General features: G+C 35.8%; 2 protein-coding genes across 2 annotated transcripts in view; one reads left to right on the top strand and one right to left on the bottom strand.

Annotated features, from left to right (window-relative positions):
* Nucleotides 1-16,527, top strand: part of LOC108621933 (trypsin 5G1) — a gene marked incomplete at its 5' end in the record, with an annotated part of 28,331 nt that extends 11,804 nt beyond the window's left edge. Inside the window, 6 exons of the mRNA XM_026811110.1 lie at nucleotides 13,712-13,767; nucleotides 13,838-13,947; nucleotides 14,451-14,589; nucleotides 15,220-15,333; nucleotides 15,420-15,600; nucleotides 16,230-16,527. Coding sequence (XP_026666911.1) covers nucleotides 13,712-13,767; nucleotides 13,838-13,947; nucleotides 14,451-14,589; nucleotides 15,220-15,333; nucleotides 15,420-15,600; nucleotides 16,230-16,333 — 704 coding nt within the window. The remainder of the gene's footprint in view (nucleotides 1-13,711; nucleotides 13,768-13,837; nucleotides 13,948-14,450; nucleotides 14,590-15,219; nucleotides 15,334-15,419; nucleotides 15,601-16,229) is intronic.
* LOC108621948 (trypsin-1) lies at nucleotides 1,216-5,540 on the bottom strand. The gene is made up of 6 exons (XM_026811106.1): nucleotides 5,406-5,540; nucleotides 5,206-5,294; nucleotides 4,654-4,795; nucleotides 4,296-4,409; nucleotides 3,774-3,914; nucleotides 1,216-1,623 (listed from the first exon to the last, which is right to left on the bottom strand). Exons 1-6 carry the CDS (start codon nucleotides 5,517-5,519, stop codon nucleotides 1,477-1,479), a joined length of 747 nt encoding a protein of 248 aa, XP_026666907.1. The 5' UTR covers nucleotides 5,520-5,540; the 3' UTR covers nucleotides 1,216-1,476.
* Nucleotides 16,528-18,144: the final 1,617 nt, after the last annotated feature.

The following is an 18,144-nucleotide window of genomic DNA, read 5'->3' as shown; positions in this document are numbered from 1 at the left end:
TTTTACTGGAGTTGCTAATGATTTATTATATAATTATAAGAATATGATTTATTATAACTGTTCAAATAAAGTTTAGGATCGATAATTTCTAATTTGGGATGATTATCAAATTTTTGATAGACATCTGGCCGTGTTCGAATTTAGATGCACACTCAAACATTATTTTTTTATTCGCAACGAATGGAGTGCGCGTCCTGCCTAGTTCGTTTCCCGAGTTGAAAACTATCGGTCGGTGGAGGTACTGACGTCTGAATTTCGTTTAACGCGTTTTAAAATCCGGCCTGATGCGACCGCATATCGTGGAGCTAACGCGCGTATTAAGCTTAATGACAGAGAATGTACTGAACAATTTTCGGATGGCTACGATTTCGGCTGAAAAATATTAGTCAAACGCGTAATATTTGATCGTTTAAACTTTAAGTGCAAAACAATTGCGTCAAACATTTGAATTGATTCAGCAGTTGTATTTAATTCTTGTTTCATGGAAAATAAATCGTGTCTCTGAATTGTTTGTAGTTATTCATCGAAGGATAGAATTTTTGTGCTGAAAGGGAGTAACTGCAAAAATTTTTGTAGAGGATCGCGTTCAGAAACTGCCAGTCGGTAGATTTTCGAACTCGGCGGATTTAGTTTAAATTTGGCCGAAATTTCAGTTGTTTGCGGACCAGCAGCAAAATCACACGAACGACTCGCAGGCGAAGCTCTTTCGATATTGAATGTTCCCGCATCGATGTTCGAGTCTGCTGGTTAAGCCCATGGATTCGAATAATAGAATTTGGTAGAAATGCAGCAAACTTTTTTCATTTCCTTTTTCCTCTTTTCTGGCTCAAGCTTAAGATCTTCTGTCATAAAATTTCATTCATATCAGAGGAGATGACAGAAAATTATTGAACTGATTATTGTTCCAATAACTCTTAATGAACTATGATGGATTTTGTTATTAACAGACTTTTATGTAAAATTACGTTTTCGTAAACACTTTAAGAAATGTAATCCTATTAGGAATTTTTCATTTCCTAATTTAATGCATCGTCCAAATTGACTGTTTCATACATTCTTTTTTAGATTATATGCATCCTTCCAGATTCAGACTTTCCATATGTACATAAAAATTTACAATCTAATTATTAGAAAGGAAATTATTTGGTGTGGAATGTACAATAAATCTCTCTTTATTTCAAAATATTAATATGTATTAACAAAACAAATAAAAACTTAACTCAATCTCATTTAATCGTGAGCTTGAATGCAATAACTTATTATATTACATTTTAAAGATTATTTTGTATGATTATTACAGTGAAATATACTATCCGTACAGTGTTCTCCGATGGAAGGATTTATGCGCGCGATAAAAAAAGAAGCGCAGGTTGTTTTCCCGTTTCAACCGGCGCGGGTTCTCAACGGTGAAAGAGGAAAATAAATGTTCGCGTAATATAGCGCACGTACGCCAAGAGAGAGAGTGAGGTATGAATTTTATACTTTCGTCTTTTGATTTATCCAACTTCGCACGGCGGACACTCGCGTATACAAGCCGGGATATTTAGGTCTCGCACATCCCCTGCCCCAGGACACGATGCCGATTTGGACACCATTGAGCACCAACGGACCACCAGAGTCCCCCTGTCACAGATAAAAAAAAAAGCTTTTCAAAATGGACTCCGTATTAGAAAAAGAAAATAGAGAATGTCATATGCAAATGGTTTTTCTAATAGGGACGGTGACACATATTATGAAACACCTTTAATTATAAAATAAAATAAAATAATTTAAATGAGAAGACAGATTATTTTGAAACATTAAAAATATTTTAAGTGTGAAGAAACGTTGAGGCTGTTACATAATTGATAAGCATCACAGCGTGATAAGAGGCTATTGAGAAATTTGCCAAAAACCTCTTGTATTACATATAACTTTTAAGAACATGTTGTGTAATATTTATCGATCATAATTGAGCAAATATATTTGGTATTCGTTTATCGAATCGTTATCACATTTCTTTAGAAGTGGTTAGTATCATGTTTTTCGTGATGTGGACACTGGTATAAATTTTTGTCCATAGAAGATTCTATATTAATAACATACTATTCAAAATAATTGGCTGATCATAAAAGAGACATAATGGGCACCTCTTAGAAGTATCAATAAAAAGTAAGACATTACATTTATTTACTTGTAATTTGAAATTATTGATAGATACTTGATAAGATATAACTCAACAAGAGTCGTTTGAAGTTATCTTAATTGCACAGTATTGCACAGTATTGAATAAACTAATTTTAATCTGTTGAAGTATGAAAATAAATTTCTCGAGTATAAAATTCATACGCAGCTTATTTACATGAAATCAATAAATACGAGAATGCGTATATCAAAAATTGAATTTGATTTAAAAATATAATATAATTTTTGTATTGTTGAATGATGATAAAATGAAAAATAATACCTGACACGTATCTTTGCCACCAGCCATATAACCAGCACAGATCATATTATCCGTCACACTGTCACTTGTTTTCTTGCATTCCTTCAGATCAATGATAGGTACCGTCAGCGATTGCAGTTTATCTGACAGCGGACCATTTTCCTACAACCGAGCTTGTTATATAGAAGTCTACAGATAAAACCAATTCCAAATACTTCAATATCATAATAGTAATCGTAATTGTTTTAATCAGAAATATCTCATCATAGGTTCAAACACTTCAGTTCCGTTTTCCACCGTTGCGGAAAACGCAATACTTGCATCGCGCGTACGTGCGCTGCTACGAATGAACGGTTAACAAACATGTCTTAATGTTTGCGCTAGTCGCCACTGGGCTGGTTCGATAATCAGTCTCGGCCGAATAGTTGACCGAAGCATCGAGTCGTAATCGTGTGAATTGTTCCGGTTTATCTCGACGCGATGCAGCAGCTTAGAGCAACGTGTATGTAACAAATTTGATTGTTAATGTGCCAAAAAACTTACTGTTAAACGACCCCAGCCCGTTACCACCGCATTTTGCCCTGGACGAACGACGCTTGTAGCCTTGGCTAAAGAGATTGGTTTTACGCTCGCGCTCATAGTTATTGGCTTAGGGAACTGTGAACAAAAGTCATGAAATCTTTCGATTTAGTATGTTTTTCGTCTAAATGGTTGAATAACCTGCTTGAATGTATTTTCGTTACTAATTTTGTACGTGTAATGCGTGATAAGAGGCTATTGAGAAATTTGCCAAAAACCTCTTGTATTACATATAACTTTTAAGAACATGTTGTGTAATATTTATCGATCATAATTGAGCAAATATATTTGGTATTCGTTTATCGAATCGTTATCACATTTCTTTAGAAGTGGTTAGTATCATGTTTTTCGTGATGTGGACACTGGTATAAATTTTTGTCCATAGAAGGTTCTATATTAATAACATACTATTCAAAATAATTGACTGATCATAAGAGAGACATAATGGGCACCTCTTAGAAGTATCAATAAAAAGTAAGACATTACATTTATTTACTTGTAATTTGAAATTATTGATAGATACTTGATAAGATATAACTCAACGAGAGTCGTTTGAAGTTATCTTAATTGCACAGTATTGCACAGTATTGAATAAACTAATTTTAATCTGTTGAAGTATGAAAATAAATTTCTCGAGTATAAAATTCATACGCAGCTTATTTACATGAAATCAATAAATACGAGAATGCGTATATCAAAAATTGAATTTGATTTAAAAATATAATATAATTTTTGTATTGTTGAATGATGATAAAATGAAAAATAATACCTGACACGTATCTTTGCCACCAGCCATATAACCAGCACAGATCATATTATCCGTCACACTGTCACTTGTTTTCTTGCATTCCTTCAGATCAATGATAGGTACCGTCAGCGATTGCAGTTTATCTGACAGCGGACCATTTTCCTACAACCGAGCTTGTTATATAGAAGTCTACAGATAAAACCAATTCCAAATACTTCAATATCATAATAGTAATCGTAATTGTTTTAATCAGAAATATCTCATCATAGGTTCAAACACTTCAGTTCCGTTTTCCACCGTTGCGGAAAACGCAATACTTGCATCGCGCGTACGTGCGCTGCTACGAATGAACGGTTAACAAACATGTCTTAATGTTTGCGCTAGTCGCCACTGGGCTGGTTCGATAATCAGTCTCGGCCGAATAGTTGACCGAAGCATCGAGTCGTAATCGTGTGAATTGTTCCGGTTTATCTCGACGCGATGCAGCAGCTTAGAGCAACGTGTATGTAACAAATTTGATTGTTAATGTGCCAAAAAACTTACTGTTAAACGACCCCAGCCCGTTACCACCGCATTTTGCCCTGGACGAACGACGCTTGTAGCCTTGGCTAAAGAGATTGGTTTTACGCTCGCGCTCATAGTTATTGGCTTAGGGAACTGTGAACAAAAGTCATGAAATCTTTCGATTTAGTATGTTTTTCGTCTAAATGGTACCTGCTTGAATGTATTTTCGTTACTAATTTTGTACGTGTAACGCGATAATTATGTGAACAAAAATGATGAAAATTGACTTTTTCATGTAAATGTTAAATAATAAAAGAGAATCGGTTTGAGGTAGATGTTAGATTTTGTATTATAATCAGATAAACAAAATTATAAATGTGGTATAATTAAATTGTACCTTTATCACAGCAACATCGAAATCATACGTTATCATATTGTACTCATTAGGCCAAAGTACGTTCGTGATTCCATCGATTAATGTGCCATCTTTGTTGTAAAAACTGCTGCCAATGCGAATTTTTAATTGCTGGGGTGGAAGCCTATAAGCAAAAGATCATCGTGACTGATTGAGAAGGTTTTCAAAGAAAATCGTAGCAAGCTTCACTAATCATTGATATGACTGCCGATTTAATCCATTTATTATTTATACTAGTTTATATAATTTAATTTATATTCTTGTACATTTATGTTTTTGTTTAAAAATAGTTAAACGAAATTCTAAGTAATCGAGAGTTATAGATTTTTTACATATTAACAAAAATCGATTGTGTAGGAAATAAGAGCAAGTAATGTATAAAAATTTCCAAAACATTAAAAGTGATATATCATTATTTTTATTTCTATTTAAAATTTACTTCACAGATGCTTAAAAATCCGCAGTATATTAATAGTAAATCATCGCGGTAATTGATAAATTATCAGGTCGTTTCATGACTGGATTGGTACGAACCCGTAGACACAATGCGCCGCCGTTAACATCCAATCACTGCTTATTATGGATCCCCCACATTGGAAATTGTTATTGTGGATTATAGATACCTATTACAGCATAAACGTTTGCCCCTCGTTATTTCGGTATCGTCTGGATTATACTGCGGAGCGGTCTTTGCGCATTTAGCGAGAAACTCGCGTAAACCGTGATCAATTTACCTGATATGGATAGTTGGCGATGGACGCGTTCTGTCCGCCTATAATCCTCGGTATGAAGCAACTTGCGCAACGCGCTAGCGTGAAGAGCGACAGCAACGACAACAGCATCATCATTCTCTCGATTGGAGATCCGCAGGCTTACTGGTTGACCGCGAAATCAAAGTCAGTCAAGTTCGCCGATCGACTGATAAGACGGGATTTGATAAGCGGGATTGGTGAAACACAATCTCGTTTATGAGTCATTAGACAATTGCCGGAAGGTAAGAAGAATGAGATACGAAAGCAGCATTCTACATTGAATTTCTGACGTGCACTTTCATTCATAAGTAGACTGCGAATTTTTATACAAACTAAGACGTTTATGATATCAGTGTAAAGAATTTGATTTAAGCATTGTGACATTTCATATATTTTTATATATTACATGCGATCTTTATATTATTTAAATTATGTTTGGACAAATGCAAGCTATAGAAAAATTGTGAAATAGTTAAGCAATTAGCTACATGAGGGATAAGAAAGCATGTAGTTTTTGCGAAATACGTGTTGCTTTCCATTTTTCAGCAGTCTTGCGCCTCTACGTCTTTCTTTATTGCCACGAACTCGCGGCTCTTGTTTTACACTTTTACGAAATAGGGAGTGCATCTATAATAGAAGTTCCGTACGACACGGAACGCAGACTCTTTTATTCAGGCCGTGGAAGCAAAACCGAGGAGAAGAAATTTTGTTACAGCCAATCAATGACGACACGTAGTAAATCGAAAACTATCGGAAAGTTCATTCACGCGTAAATCGACGACGAAAGGGGGGAATGAGGAACGTGAAAGGTTGAAGAAATCAAACCATGCAACTACTCTTTTATGCAAGTACCTCTGTAAACCAAATTTTCAATATTTCTTTTTTGTGAAAGCACTTACTATAGTATAATAATGAATACTGTATAAAATTATATGACATATCAAAAGTACATTGTACATACATACATATTATGTACACATAAGAAGTAATATTCATACCAGACTCTTGACCTCACCTTATCATAGTGAGACAGGCAAAGCGATGAGATATTTAATCTAATATCAATTATTATTATCAGTTATAGCCGGAAATCCACATTTGTACAAATACGGAGAATTGGCAAGAGTTCTCAAGTTTTATCAAAATGACTAGACTTTACATATTGATAAATAGCAGTAAAAATTATCTTTTCCACTTTCGATTGGAGGATGCATCACTCTCGTGTCACAGACAGTACGCCGACAACGCACGCAATATCGTGTAATGGAGAAACGAAACTGAAACAATGCTGGCAAGTGTCGCTCTCGAAGCGAAACGAGAGGGTTTTAACGGCGTTAATCAAGGGCCCTCGTCCCCATCAGTCGGGGGAGCGTGTTTCGCCTTGCCCCGGCAGTGGAGGCTCGGCAGGATAGAAATTTAAATGGTAATTTTCGGCGGATTACACGCAACGGCGTAGAGTTAGCCACGGCTTCGCTTTCATCCCTCCCGGTCCCGCTAATGCCGCCTTATTTTCATCGCGTTCGGTCGGTCGTATCATAAATAATACACGTAGCTTCCTTTTGCGCGTAGCGCGGGTGTATCGCATTTATAATACACTTGAGATAGGTGTACGCGCACCGTATACATTTGCCGGATACGGCCATCATATAATTTTAACGCCACGCTTGGCTCTGCTCGGGCCTTTCACGTTTACGGGAGCCGTTTGGCATCGCATTAATCCTCGTGCCCACCTTGCGCCACGTCACATTCCGAAAATAATTCGGAAGCGGCTGAATTGCGTGTGAGAGCTAATAAGAGTACACAGAATTGCCCGAAATGACTTCGAGCCAGGCTCAAGTTCAAAACTTATCGTGGCTATTAGTATAAAATATTTATTTCATTAAGATGTTCAGTGACTTTCCTAAAATATTAAATCACTTCGACAAGTTGACAGAGTATATCCGATATAAAAATTTAATTATAGACTATTTATCTGCACTATTTGGAGTCTTTTTATTATTTAATTTCGCTTCACTACTTACACAAGTAGCACTTATGGGGCTAGGGCAGTGACGTGACACTTTTCGTCCTTCTATGAGAATATTTTCAGGTCGTAAGGTACCTCTTCAGAAAGAGCAAAATCAAATCTGATGCACTCTGGTCATTATTTAATCAGAATATGCTGATATTTAGTAATATGAGCGTTATAATATGGACGAAAAGTCATAGTTACAATGCCTGTGTTTATAAGCGATTCTTTATTCAAAACAGATTGTTTTCATTGAAACAATAATTAGAGCGCGCCGAATTTGACTTTTCTCTTTCTGAAGAGGTACCTGACAACCGAAAAATATTCTCATATAAGGATGAAAAGTGTATTCCCGTAAACCCATATTTTTGACTAATTTTGTGGGTAACATTGACAATTTACCTTATTGCGTAGCTCTCAGAGTCTACCCCCTTATGAATGATGAACTGAGATGATAACTCAAACTGGAAGAACCAATTTCTATAAATGATCATGACTTATAATTGAATGAAAGGATTTAATAGATTTTCGGGAAAACCACAAACCTAAATCTTGCACAACCATAAAACTCGTTTATTGAATAATAAATTGCCTTTTCGTATTTTCCGCCAATGTTTTTCTTCTCCATTTTTTTACGGCCTCTATCACGCGTGACAAGATTTGCAAGCGTTCTGCGTGTATGTATACGCGCGTTTCCACGGCAGCGACGTGGAAAATAGAAAGGAGGGTAGAAGAAGAAAGATACCCTTTACTGGTCGCAAATGGGCACACCATTTGTCGCCGTTCCATTGCTTTTATTTCCCGAGTTTTATTTACCGGCGAGTAATCGAAATTGCGGTCGGTTGTAGTAAAAATTTCTAATAAGAGTACACAGAATTGCCCGAAATGACTTCGAGCCAGGCTCAACTTCAAAACTTATCGTGGCTATTAGTATAAAATATTTATTTCATTAAGATGTTCAGTGACTTTCCTAAAATATTAAATCACTTCGACAAGTTGACAGAGTATATCCGATATAAAAATTTAATTATAGACTATTTATCTGCACTATTTGGAGTCTTTTTATTATTTAATTTCGCTTCACTACTTACACAAGTAGCACTTATGGGGCTAGGGCAGTGACGTGACACTTTTCGTCCTTCTATGAGAATATTTTCAGGTCGTAAGGTACCTCTTCAGAAAGAGCAAAATCAAATCTGATGCACTCTGGTCATTATTTAATCAGAATATGCTGATATTTAGTAATATGAGCGTTATAATATGGACGAAAAGTCATAGTTACAATGCCTGTGTTTATAAGCGATTCTTTATTCAAAACAGATTGTTTTCATTGAAACAATAATTAGAGCGCGCCGAATTTGACTTTTCTCTTTCTGAAGAGGTACCTGACAACCGAAAAATATTCTCATATAAGGATGAAAAGTGTATTCCCGTAAACCCATATTTTTGACTAATTTTGTGGGTAACATTGACAATTTACCTTATTGCGTAGCTCTCAGAGTCTACCCCCTTATGAATGATGAACTGAGATGATAACTCAAACTGGAAGAACCAATTTCTATAAATGATCATGACTTATAATTGAATGAAAGGATTTAATAGATTTTCGGGAAAACCACAAACCTAAATCTTGCACAACCATAAAACTCGTTTATTGAATAATAAATTGCCTTTTCGTATTTTCCGCCAATGTTTTTCTTCTCCATTTTTTTACGGCCTCTATCACGCGTGACAAGATTTGCAAGCGTTCTGCGTGTATGTATACGCGCGTTTCCACGGCAGCGACGTGGAAAATAGAAAGGAGGGTAGAAGAAGAAAGATACCCTTTACTGGTCGCAAATGGGCACACCATTTGTCGCCGTTCCATTGCTTTTATTTCCCGAGTTTTATTTACCGGCGAGTAATCGAAATTGCGGTCGGTTGTAGTAAAAATTATATAGAAACCGCGTGTACGCAACCTAGAGCTAGCCTCCATTTACGGTTTTCAGAATGAAACGTCCAGAGTGAATAAATCGTCATACACTTCGGTCAAGCATTATTTTTATGTCACTTGTTCTGCGGTAATTCACACAGTGGCAGCCGATTGAAATAAAGAAAGTCGATATATCTAATTACAGGTTTTAGACTCTGTCATTTTAATAGTGATTTTCGTGATTTTGTTAACAATAGCGATAAGTAGCACAATAGCAAAGAATGCGAAGTGAATATGCTTTGAAAAAGTAAGCATAGAAGAAGTTTTTCATTCGAACAAGAATATTGCACTGTGCATATCAAAATTACATTACATCTGTATACTAATGTATCATTTTATGGAATAAACACAAACATTATGTTTGCCATATTGATTTTGATACAAATGCTCAGACTTCATAGATAAGAATAGAAGTTAAATTAGATCATAAATTAATTCTATAACTCTTTTTACCGCATTGCAGTGTTTTGTAGAAATGTTCCTTTGCGAACATTCCTCGTACGAACGAATTTCCTCTCACGTGAGTTAATTCGTAGTAATCTCTTCCAAATTGCCAACTCCTAATACTTATTAGCTTCAGCCGCGACGCACTGTGCTCGAAACGCTTAACACAGGAACATACATTCGCAATGAATGCCCTTGCGAGTTTCCAAAATTTCCGTTCACTACAATTTACTTACCTAATCCACCGAATCTGTGTTTTTATGCATGACTGGTCAGATGTCAGACTCTTTGCGTAGTCTGTTTTGATTCGATTGCGCAAATACACTACTCGACTAAATCAAAGAAACACTTGCGACCGAAGGGTTGGCTACATTAAGCTCTTGTAACACTGTAATAAAAAGTCGTAAACCATTCAATGTGGATTCATTTTAAAGCTTAAAGTTTTGTATGTCGTAAATAAAATTTTCATTTTTCTAAAGTTCAGTGGTAACCAATATTTAGTGGAGTGGTATAGTATAATTTTGATCAGATTATACAAACTCATTTTTGTAGCGCACAGTATCAACTTTAAACAGACATAGAGTATTGTACACTTAAATTCAAATAATGATTAAATAATGCATCACTAGAAAGTAATTAATGTATCAATCAAATAAATTTGCAAATACTTTTTGCTGCATTATTTTAAAAGCAATTCGATATACCGAATTGCGCAAGAAGAACGTCGTTCTTTTTTATCACGGAGAGCGTTTAAATGTCTCAGCCGTGACGACGCGATCGTTGATAATAAAAGGAAAGAGGAGAGAAAAAGCTGGTCGGTCGCATCGCGCGCGATTATTGAAATTATGGCGACGGCGGCGGGAGGGACAGGCGACGGTTATCCAAATTTATGGCGGATCCGCGTCCATACCGGATTACGAATGCATGTTTTGCAGTGAAGCGCGTATACGCGCGCGTGGAAATATGCGACGCGATGGACGAACAGAGGAACGCGTTGGAAGCGAGCGAGCGAAACTGGCTAGCGATTTACGTTGCGATAATTTTTGGCTCATCGAGAACCGGCGATAAAACGAACTGCGAACACGCCCGCGCGCAATTATGCTCCCTGTTCGCTCCACGGCTCGACGATATTGCGGCACGGGCCATAGAAACGCAATTAAACGTCGTAATTTTTTGGAAAATTAGTATTTGTTAGATAAATGTAAAATATACGGCAACGATGATTTACATTTATGTAATTTGTTATATTAATAAGCCTAACTTTTTGATACTCTCAAATTATCATTTTTTTCGTATCACTTATGCCATTCTTCTAATTAAAATAAGACTAAATACGATATGATTCGGATTATATTCACCCATAAATGCCAATATCTTACACGTTCCACTTAAATATGTATAGTTGTACAGATTTAAAGTACTTAGTACACAACATTTTGTTATAAATATTAACAATGCCTGATAAATATTCCAAACGAGTATCATCTTGGCACATTGATCGTTTCACTACATGAATAAATATCTCACCATTATAGTAGAAATAAGATCCCTACACTTACTATTAATTGTATGTGGTTACATACGTAAATCTTCATGACATTTTACATTTCTTCACTTTTCAGATTAGGTAGAATTACTAGTATTCATCGAGTCCCATTAACATAGCTAATTATAGGAGACCAATAAATCGGTTTGGAATCTGATTTTGCGATATTTCATCGGCTTGTGTACGTTTTCCTCGGATGTAATATTTCCGAGTGGCTCGCAATTAAGGAGATAAAATTGCGATTTATTCATCGCTGCGTATAATCGATGTTAAAAGCCGGGCTCGGCGACCGTCGAAACGAGAATTCGCGCGAATACTTTTATTCATAATTGAACGAACGTGAAGGCGAGGTTCAATGGCCGAGCGAAGATTATCGGCGATATTTCGAAAACGGTTGAATGAAACAAAGCGGTACGCGGCGTGTAGCGTAGAGGTAGAGGCGATCCCCCCTCTTTGCACATCCGATTAATCGCGATAAAGCATAGAAGAAAATAATCGGACAGCGCGTTTTAATTTATTATCTGTTAAAGTTAGTTTGAGGGCTTCCTATATGTAGATCTCTCTGACTATAACTTTAATTAAGATACTTGGAAGGCTTGAATATTTAACGCCGTTTGAATTTATAATCGTAATCATAATTTTCATTGCGATTAGAGATGGAGTCGTTTAATGTAATTTAAGTACGATGACGTACTGACAAATTTTCACTGGCTTCTGCTTTATATTAATTCGATAATAAGTATTACCTATGCGAAACGTCATCCATACAACCAGGGAAACGCATACACAGTATCACAGAGTTATAACAAAAACACGAAAAGAAGCTTATTCAATTATAAAATATTCCATCATATTTTCGACATAGTTTCTAATGGATCGTTAATGCGTTATATTTTAATCTTAATTTGCGTGCGAACGCGATGATGAAATTTAATACGTAAACCTGTGGCCATCTGTCGTTAGCAGATGGAATATTTATCTCGCGTTAACAATTCGTTTCGCGCGGCGACGCCTTCGTGACGCGCAATTGGAATTATTTTTGACGATAACAGCGTACGCGCGACGTCGACTAATTAATTCGATGCCTCCTGACGAAAAACAGGGTTAACGCGAGCGAGAACGGTGAAATTGCAGGCGCGTTACGTATTTACATATGTAGCTCGATGACAACGGCGACGACGGCCGGTGCATTAATTCGACATTCGCGGGGTCAATTAGCTGCGCGACGGACGTTCGTATGCGCGAAACAATTATCCAACGAGATATTAATACGGCATTAAAAATGAAATTCCTATTCCCTTGATAAAACCATTTACAAACGGAAAAGAAAAATTTGTACAGACTTTTGTAATGCGTAAACGTATTTCAATAAACACATTCTCTTAAAATTAAATGAGATTGGAAAGAGGCTATTAAATTGTATAACATTTCATAGGTCTCTAAGACATTCTTTATTAACATTCTGGAGACACATGCAAAAACCGTTAGGCTCTTATAAAGATCCTTAAACAAACCGAATGCATACAATGCAGTCTTCGGTTGAGGCATTCCAAGAAAAAATATTTAATAGATTAGTTTTATCTATAGGCACTTTGTCAAATAAAAGCAATAAAAATTATATTCATAATACAAACGAATCAAGTGAAACAAACAAATGAATCGAAATTCATAACTGAAATTTCGAAATTTTATGATCAGAGTTCTCACGAATTCAATTCTCGATAGTGACAATTTATGGCGCATGGATCCGCCAACGTTATCTTAATATCTTAAGCCATTTTCTAAACATACACTGAAAACACGGTAATGGACGCCAACTTAGTCCTTAATGTCGCTGCCTTACAAGCATTAACAGTCACCCGATAAATAAATTGAGCAGACAGCACCGCGTATCATTTATGCAGGAATTACGTTTTTGCGGCTTTATAAGTAGCAATAGCTTCTGCTGACTTCGAATGTGGTCACAATGTCGCTGTTACCGGTCATCTTCGCTTTCTCCGTGCTCTCTGTGGTTTCCGGACACGGTTGGTTTCCAACTTCACACGTTTAACAACACAATTATGCAATACGAACTATTAATATGTTCAATAATAATTATTATTAATGATAAGAAGTCATTTTTACATTAACTTGATTATATTTATACAATAAACGTTGTACATTATACTATTAAATTTTAATTACATTATATTGTCTTGAAGTCATGCAATACGTACAATGTGTAATTAGAATTAAATGTCGAAATATCGTGGACTCGTTAAGAGATTTTTGATTATAATATTTGATGACAAATTATCGAGAACGAATCATTATTTTAGAATTGTCGAGAATCATCGGCGGAGAGAGAGCTAGCATAGAGGAATATCCATTCGCGGTTAGTATGACCCGGCGATCGATCTTCACAGTTGATTTGGCATTTAGTAAATCGATGCCTCTCGTCGCAGGTCTCGTTGCAGAACAATGGCACTTTTTTTGGTCACCAAGTCGAGCATTTCTGCGGCGGCGGTATAGTCGGGGAGAAGTGGATAATTACGACGGCGCAGTGCGCCCTCAGGTAAGATTAATGCACCGTATGTAGTACACCAGCCTTATATACATTCAACTTTAAGAATATCAAATGTAGAATGAAGTACATATACATACATGTATAGTCTCGTAAATAATGGACCACCTTGAAATAGGTGATGGAACAGGTCATTACTGGCCAGAATATTACAATTTGATCTCAGTAAAAATCCTTTGGTTTTAGAAATTCTTACATTTTTTTAAATATCATGAAAATTATATTAGCTAAAATTTATTTCATTTCAAAATCAGCCAGTTCTAAACGTTTTTACACACATGACATTATGAAGTATGTTACATATTATAATTATAATACCTTATAATTATATAGTATTTCATTATAACTCACGTACTAGTACATCATATTATATTTTGCAGTACTTCATTACATAGAAGATTACATGTTACATATATGTAGTATACCAGTATGTACGACAATGTGAACGATTTCCGTACAACTCTAAAGTACGTTTTTACAACTACGTTTCACAGTGTACAAGTGAAGGCGTTTCACGTGAGGGCCGGCACGTCACGTTATTACGAGGGTGGTGACGTTTATGGTGTACAAACCGTCGTGATACATCCCGCCTTTAACGCAATTAATTACGACTACGACGTTGGTCTCGTCCAGGTAATACGTTCTCGCTTGTCGCGTTACACCGTGCGTCCTGGCATCAAGTATGTATTTAATGACCTGTTACGACTGTCAAGGTATTCTGAAACGTATGTTGAACCCAACGGAACATATGAAAGGATGGCTCTAATAATTTCACGCTCGTTAGAATTGATATTTACAACATTCTGATGTGATTTTGCTCGCGTGTTTGTTTCACTATATCAATCATTTAATACGTCAAAGTCAAAGTGCATGACAAGTCATTGATCTATAATTAATCTATAGATTATTTAATATACAATGCATTCCAAAATTATATGTAGAAAAAAAAGAATCAATGTGCCAGTAATTTTTAAATTTCCGTGTGTCTGTACCTTATAGCATATACTACTGGAGACAGGTTCTATATGAGTCGAAAGTGTAGAGAATATAATAACAACAAACCGGAGGATTATTTAGCCACATAACTATACTTGTCAGTAAAGGATTTCAAATTCAAAGCAAGTTGAAGGAGTAAGGTTGTTACCAATCTTCAAAATTCTCTACACTTTCGACACATATGGAAGCTGCCTCCAGTAGGTCATGCTGTAACAATAAGATCTGTACCGAATTGCGAGTATGAGTGAAGTGCAATTATGTTTATAGCTCACAGATAGCATCCAGTTTGACACGACAAAACAGCCTATCAAATTGCCAAAAGTCCATTCTACGATTGACGACGGTTCCAAGATTCGAGTTCTCGGTTGGGGTGCATACGAGGTAAAAACTAACTACATATTAAAAGAATATACACATAACTGAATATAAATAACTGAAATTAAAAGAATATATAACTGTTTGTTTAGTTCTTAGGCCCCGTTTCGGATCAATTATTATTCAGCACGATGTGGAAAATCGATAATGCGAAATGTCAGCAAGCCAGCGGCGTCTTCTTGACAAACAGAATGTTCTGCGCTATGTCGAGCTCTGCTAGGCCGTGCGTCGGGGATTCGGGCTCGCCTGTTATTTATCACGACACATTATACGGTAAGTTATGTCTCCTTTCATTGCTTTGTTTAACGTAGAAGGTTCATCTGTTACAAATGGATTGTAAATTTTATGCATTTATGAAATTGAGTATACACCGCTTGTAATTTATCGAAATATGTACAATGTCAAAAAAGTGTACAGCTCGGTCAGTACACGGAACTGACTCAGCTCGGGCTTGTGTTAGTTTCCCCTAGGAAGACAGAATTCAAAATTTTAGATTAATAAGTCTATGTCTTGTTTTAAAATAAAAAGGTAGATGGTGGTAAGGTGCATACATTAAAATTGTTTTTATTCTGACGCGTTAAAATTATGTTAAAATCCAACAGTATCGATGCCAGATCGAGCATTGAAAAAAGAAGACAGACTTATTATTCGTTTTGAATTCTGCCCCCATAAGGGAAACTAACCCAAGGCCGAGCTGACTCAGTTTCCGTGTTCCAAGCTGTACAGTACAGTATTCAAATGATAAAAGAAATTTCTATCTAGAACACACAATTTTTAACTGGCACTATAAACATTTTATGTTGCTTAAAAATTTATAGTCTAACTATAAAAGTGTTACAGTAATAATACTGTATTGCAAAAATTGTTGTATAATGTATTGAAAACGCTATTCTCTTCCGTAGGAGTGGCTTCGTGGAGTCGTTCCTGCGCTTCGCAATATCCGACGGCCTTTACGGCTATAGCGGAAGTGAAAGATTGGATCAGCGAAGTGATTGGAATGGCTTGATTCCTTACGTACTTACGATCGTAGCACGGCTCAGGACACATCGTTAAACTATTGTAATATTTTATGCATTAAAAGCTCGCAACCGTGTCCTTTAAGATGCCATTAGTCAAGATATTTAGGAGACTGTACAGTCTGCAGCTTTGTTATAATAATTTGTAAGTCATAACTAAGCATGTTATCAAAATATTTAATATGTCTGTTAATCAATGTACAATACAAATAACAAGAAGTATAATAAATACATATATACATAGCATATTAAAATTATTCTTGTGATTTCATTTACTACAAAATAAACTTGACTTATTTCTTGCATGGGTACTAAAAAATAATTAAGCGTTCCACGTTTAAAAAGGATCTTAGTGAGTAAGGGAACTGATAGGAGTTCTACATACATACATGTAACTAGGCCTGAGTTGAAACGATTCATGGAGTAACGATGGAGACGTGGTGGGACATGTGGAAATGTGTAATTTCCAGCATCCTTGAGACATCATCGTATCGCGAACTGAACGCGCTGATACTGTTCGACTGGCCATTGCAATAATCCTATTAAACCGCAGACACGATCCAATAACTTTTCTGTCACCGCGTGTTCCTCTTCCTTCGCCCAACTGTTATTTTTATTTCACTCTATGCATGCCCACATACGAGTACTCGAGAAATCAGTTAGCGATTGTCACCTGTCGTGACAACCCGAGTGACACGTTGATCACCTAAAAAAGTAAAATTGCACAAGCGATGCAAGTAAACAGTCGGACGAAAAAAAGATCGTATAAACAAATAACTAGCAAGCGATTACACGATTATTGATTGATCCCATTTGATTTATCAGTTTCCAATTACAAAATGACCGTACGTGTCAATATTCTTCTTTTTTTAACCGAATGAAATTATTATTCATCTAGTATTTTCACTTTGTTTGATGTTCAACATCAATTTCAATTAACAATTTTTCTGTCTATATTTGTACTCAAGTTTATATCTATATTTATTTAGTCTACAATTTATACACAAGTCCTGCGTATATGAGGGAAAATCACGACTGATCATTTTATAACTTAATTTACATGGTAATTGTCCACTGAAAGCAGTGTAACATAAAACAGCGTGCTTGGTATCAAGAGAATCGTTTGATCCTCGACAACCAGTTTAATTCCTGTGACTGCACCGCGCCTCACTCAGTAAACCGCAGGATTAATTCGGAAACCATGGCTCTGATTCAATAAACTTTTTGACTCTCTGGTACCTATTTATGAGTGCCAACTAGCTCCGTCATTTCTGCAGTGCAAACGCAGAACGAGGACACCAAGGATAAGAAATTCCGACTGATATTAACCTTAATGGACCAATAATGTCGTGAAAACGTTGTTACATACTATTCAATAAATATTGCGAGATACAATTTCTATATTACAAAATAATTCTCACCTAAAATTAATAATATCAATTAAATAATAAAATAAAGGAATACTGAATATGAAAAGAAATATTGATAAGAACAACTTAAGGTTTTATGAGCCTTAAGATCTTTGCCAAAAGTTTAAAACATATAATAAAAAGCTGTGTCCAATATTTGAAGCAATGTACTTTTAGAAAAAATGATAATTACAAAGGAGTAAGGTTTAGAATATTGTTCGATCTGTTTTCCTCGGTCATAAGGAATTTTTAACATATAATTTCTAATATTCTAATACATAGTTTTCTTTTATTGGACTATACGTGATTTGTAACTGTCTACATCATCTATAATTCCTACTTTTGCATACTTTTTATTGTATATCCTAAATAATATCTTTGAAATTGACATT

The sequence above is a fragment of the Ceratina calcarata genome, unplaced genomic scaffold (genome assembly GCF_001652005.2).
Source record: "Ceratina calcarata isolate Rehan_Ccalc_2016 unplaced genomic scaffold, ASM165200v1 scaffold189, whole genome shotgun sequence".
NCBI lineage: Eukaryota > Metazoa > Arthropoda > Insecta > Hymenoptera > Apidae > Ceratina > Ceratina calcarata.
This window is presented reverse-complemented; position numbering and strand designations above follow the sequence as displayed.

Coding starts and splice junctions, on each gene's coding strand:
- LOC108621948 (XM_026811106.1), bottom strand. CDS start 5,519: ATGATGATGCTGTTGTCGTTGCTGTCGCTCTTCACGCTAGCGCGTTGC. Junction 5,295..5,405: donor TCGCCAACTATCCATATCAG/GTAAATTGATCA, acceptor ATGCTGTAATAG/GTATCTATAATCCACAATAA. Junction 3,915..4,295: donor CGGGCTGGGGTCGTTTAACA/GTAAGTTTTTTG, acceptor GCTCGGTTGTAG/GAAAATGGTCCGCTGTCAGA.